A 2,049-nucleotide genomic window follows, 5' to 3' on the forward strand; every position below is an offset into this window, starting at 1 on the left:
TGGACTCTTCACAGATATAAGCTCATAAGAAAAGATTAAAGTGATGGGAAAGAAATACCATATAAACCTTAACCTTAAGAAAGCTGCATCATTACTTCCGATACTATAACAGTATCTCTGTTTCTCTATCTCTATCTGTATTGTGTCTAGATCTATAGATACCAGTATAAATATCAGAAGTAGGTGAGGTGTTAGGTAGGACCTATTGATACAGATATCTTCTAATCATAAAAAGAGTGGTGTATTGTTAAATACACTTATAAAAATATCTTTCTTTCTTTTTAAAAAACCTTCCTTTTTAAAAAATGGGCAGGTACTCCTGTCCATTTTCATAGTGTAATTAGTCCAATCATGGCTGCTTGTGGTCTACCAACACTATGTCATTAAATGTGATTTGGGAAGAATTACGCCAAATCAGCTTGAAGCTGGTGTAAGCCAGCGTAAAAGAATGGGCTTAAAAATAAAGCTGAGTTCATGGGGAGCAGATCATGATGCTAAGTCAGTGTGTCTCACAATATACAGAAAGACGGACATGTCTCAAAGGAAGAAATACAAATTCGCATTTAGAATTGTGCAATGTTTTGCTTAAGTTTTTGCATACATCTTAGAAGAGAGAAAGAAAAAGGAAAATATATTAATCAGAAATAAATAAGGTGGAAAACTTGACTAAGGTGACATATTAACAACACTTATACATGACAACAGAATGCCTGTTTAATAAAGTTATATGGAGATGACAACCATACAATAACTTTAGGAGCTATGTCTCACTTGCTCCTGACTGCAATAGGAGGATTTAGTGATTGCCACTTAAAGACATTAACCTTCTTGACACACATTTCCAAGGCCTGTTTGATATCTCTGTTCCTCAGGCTGTAGATGAAGGGGTTCAGCATGGGGGTAACTACCGTGTACATGACCGAAGCAGTGATGTCCTTGGAATCCCATGATGAGGACAATAAGTAAACACTTGCAACTGTCCCATAGTATAAGGACACCACAAAGAGATGGGAGCCGCAGGTGGAAAAGGCTTTAAAGAATCTCTCGGTGGAGGGGACCTTCAGGATGATGGTCCCTATACGTATATATGAAGACAAAATAAAAACCAAAGACAAGTATAAAAGCATTCCTGCCTCAGTGGAGATGATCAGCTCATTGAGGGAGATGTCAGAGCAGCTCAGCTTCAGGAGCGCAGTGAGTTCACAGAAGAAGTGGCTGATGGTGTTGTCAGCACAGAAGGACAGTTGGACCAAGAGGAGAGTGTGTAACAGGGCACTGCCACATGAAACAATCCAGGAGCCAGCCACCAGCAGCACACACAGCCCCTCTCTCATGATGGTGGTGTAGTGTAGAGGGTGACAGATGGCCACGTACCTGTCATATGCCATCACTGCCAGAAGGAAATTGTCAAGACAAACAAAAAACATGAAAAAATACATCTGAGCAATGCATCCCACATAGGAGATGGATTGTCGCCGAGTCTGCATGTTCGTGAGCATCTTCGGGACAGTGACGGATGACAGAGAAATGTCAGAGAAGGCCAAGTGGCTGAGGAAGAAGTACATGGGCGTGTGCAGGCGGGAGTCCAGCCTGATGAGCAGGATGATGAGCAGGTTGCCCAGCACCGTGGTCAGGTACATGCCCAGGAACAGGGTGAAGAACCCGTGCTGCTGCCCTGGGCGCATGGGGAGCCCCAGGAGGAGGAACTCAGACACGGTGCTCTGGTTCTCGGGCCCCATGCTGCTCCTCTCTGCTGGGGAGAAAGGAGGTTTGGGACTCTCAGCAACCTGTAAAGGATACCCAGGACCATCATGTCTCACACTGTCATTTTCCAGGAATACCATTCTTTTTAAACACAGAATAATTTATGACATGTTTAGGAGTGTGTGTCCTCGCTTTAACCCAGAGTGGCTCCAGGAAAACATCGCACCTTTAAAGCAGTTGTAAGACCTCATTACAGTCCAGAGGGTGTTCACTGTTGCACTCACCATTATTTATAGAACACAGAGTCTCTGTCTTGATCTCTACTGAGGACTGAGATGTGGCAGT

The 2,049-nt window shown here is 43.2% G+C and overlaps 1 protein-coding gene across 1 annotated transcript; it reads right to left on the reverse strand.

Annotated features, from left to right (window-relative positions):
- Positions 1-767: 767 nt before the first annotated feature.
- On the reverse strand, positions 768-1,745 carry LOC136391183 (olfactory receptor 1J4-like). The gene has a single exon (XM_066362703.1). The coding sequence runs from the start codon at positions 1,737-1,739 to the stop codon at positions 768-770; it is 972 nt and encodes a 323-aa protein (XP_066218800.1). The 5' UTR covers positions 1,740-1,745.
- Between the last annotated feature and the right edge of the window lie 304 nt (positions 1,746-2,049).

The sequence above is a fragment of the Saccopteryx leptura genome, chromosome 2 (genome assembly GCF_036850995.1).
Source record: "Saccopteryx leptura isolate mSacLep1 chromosome 2, mSacLep1_pri_phased_curated, whole genome shotgun sequence".
NCBI lineage: Eukaryota > Metazoa > Chordata > Mammalia > Chiroptera > Emballonuridae > Saccopteryx > Saccopteryx leptura.

What these genes read in the sequence shown, in the direction of transcription:
- LOC136391183 (XM_066362703.1), bottom strand. Translation starts at nt 1,739, where the DNA reads ATGGGGCCCGAGAACCAGAGCACCGTGTCTGAGTTCCTCCTCCTGGGG.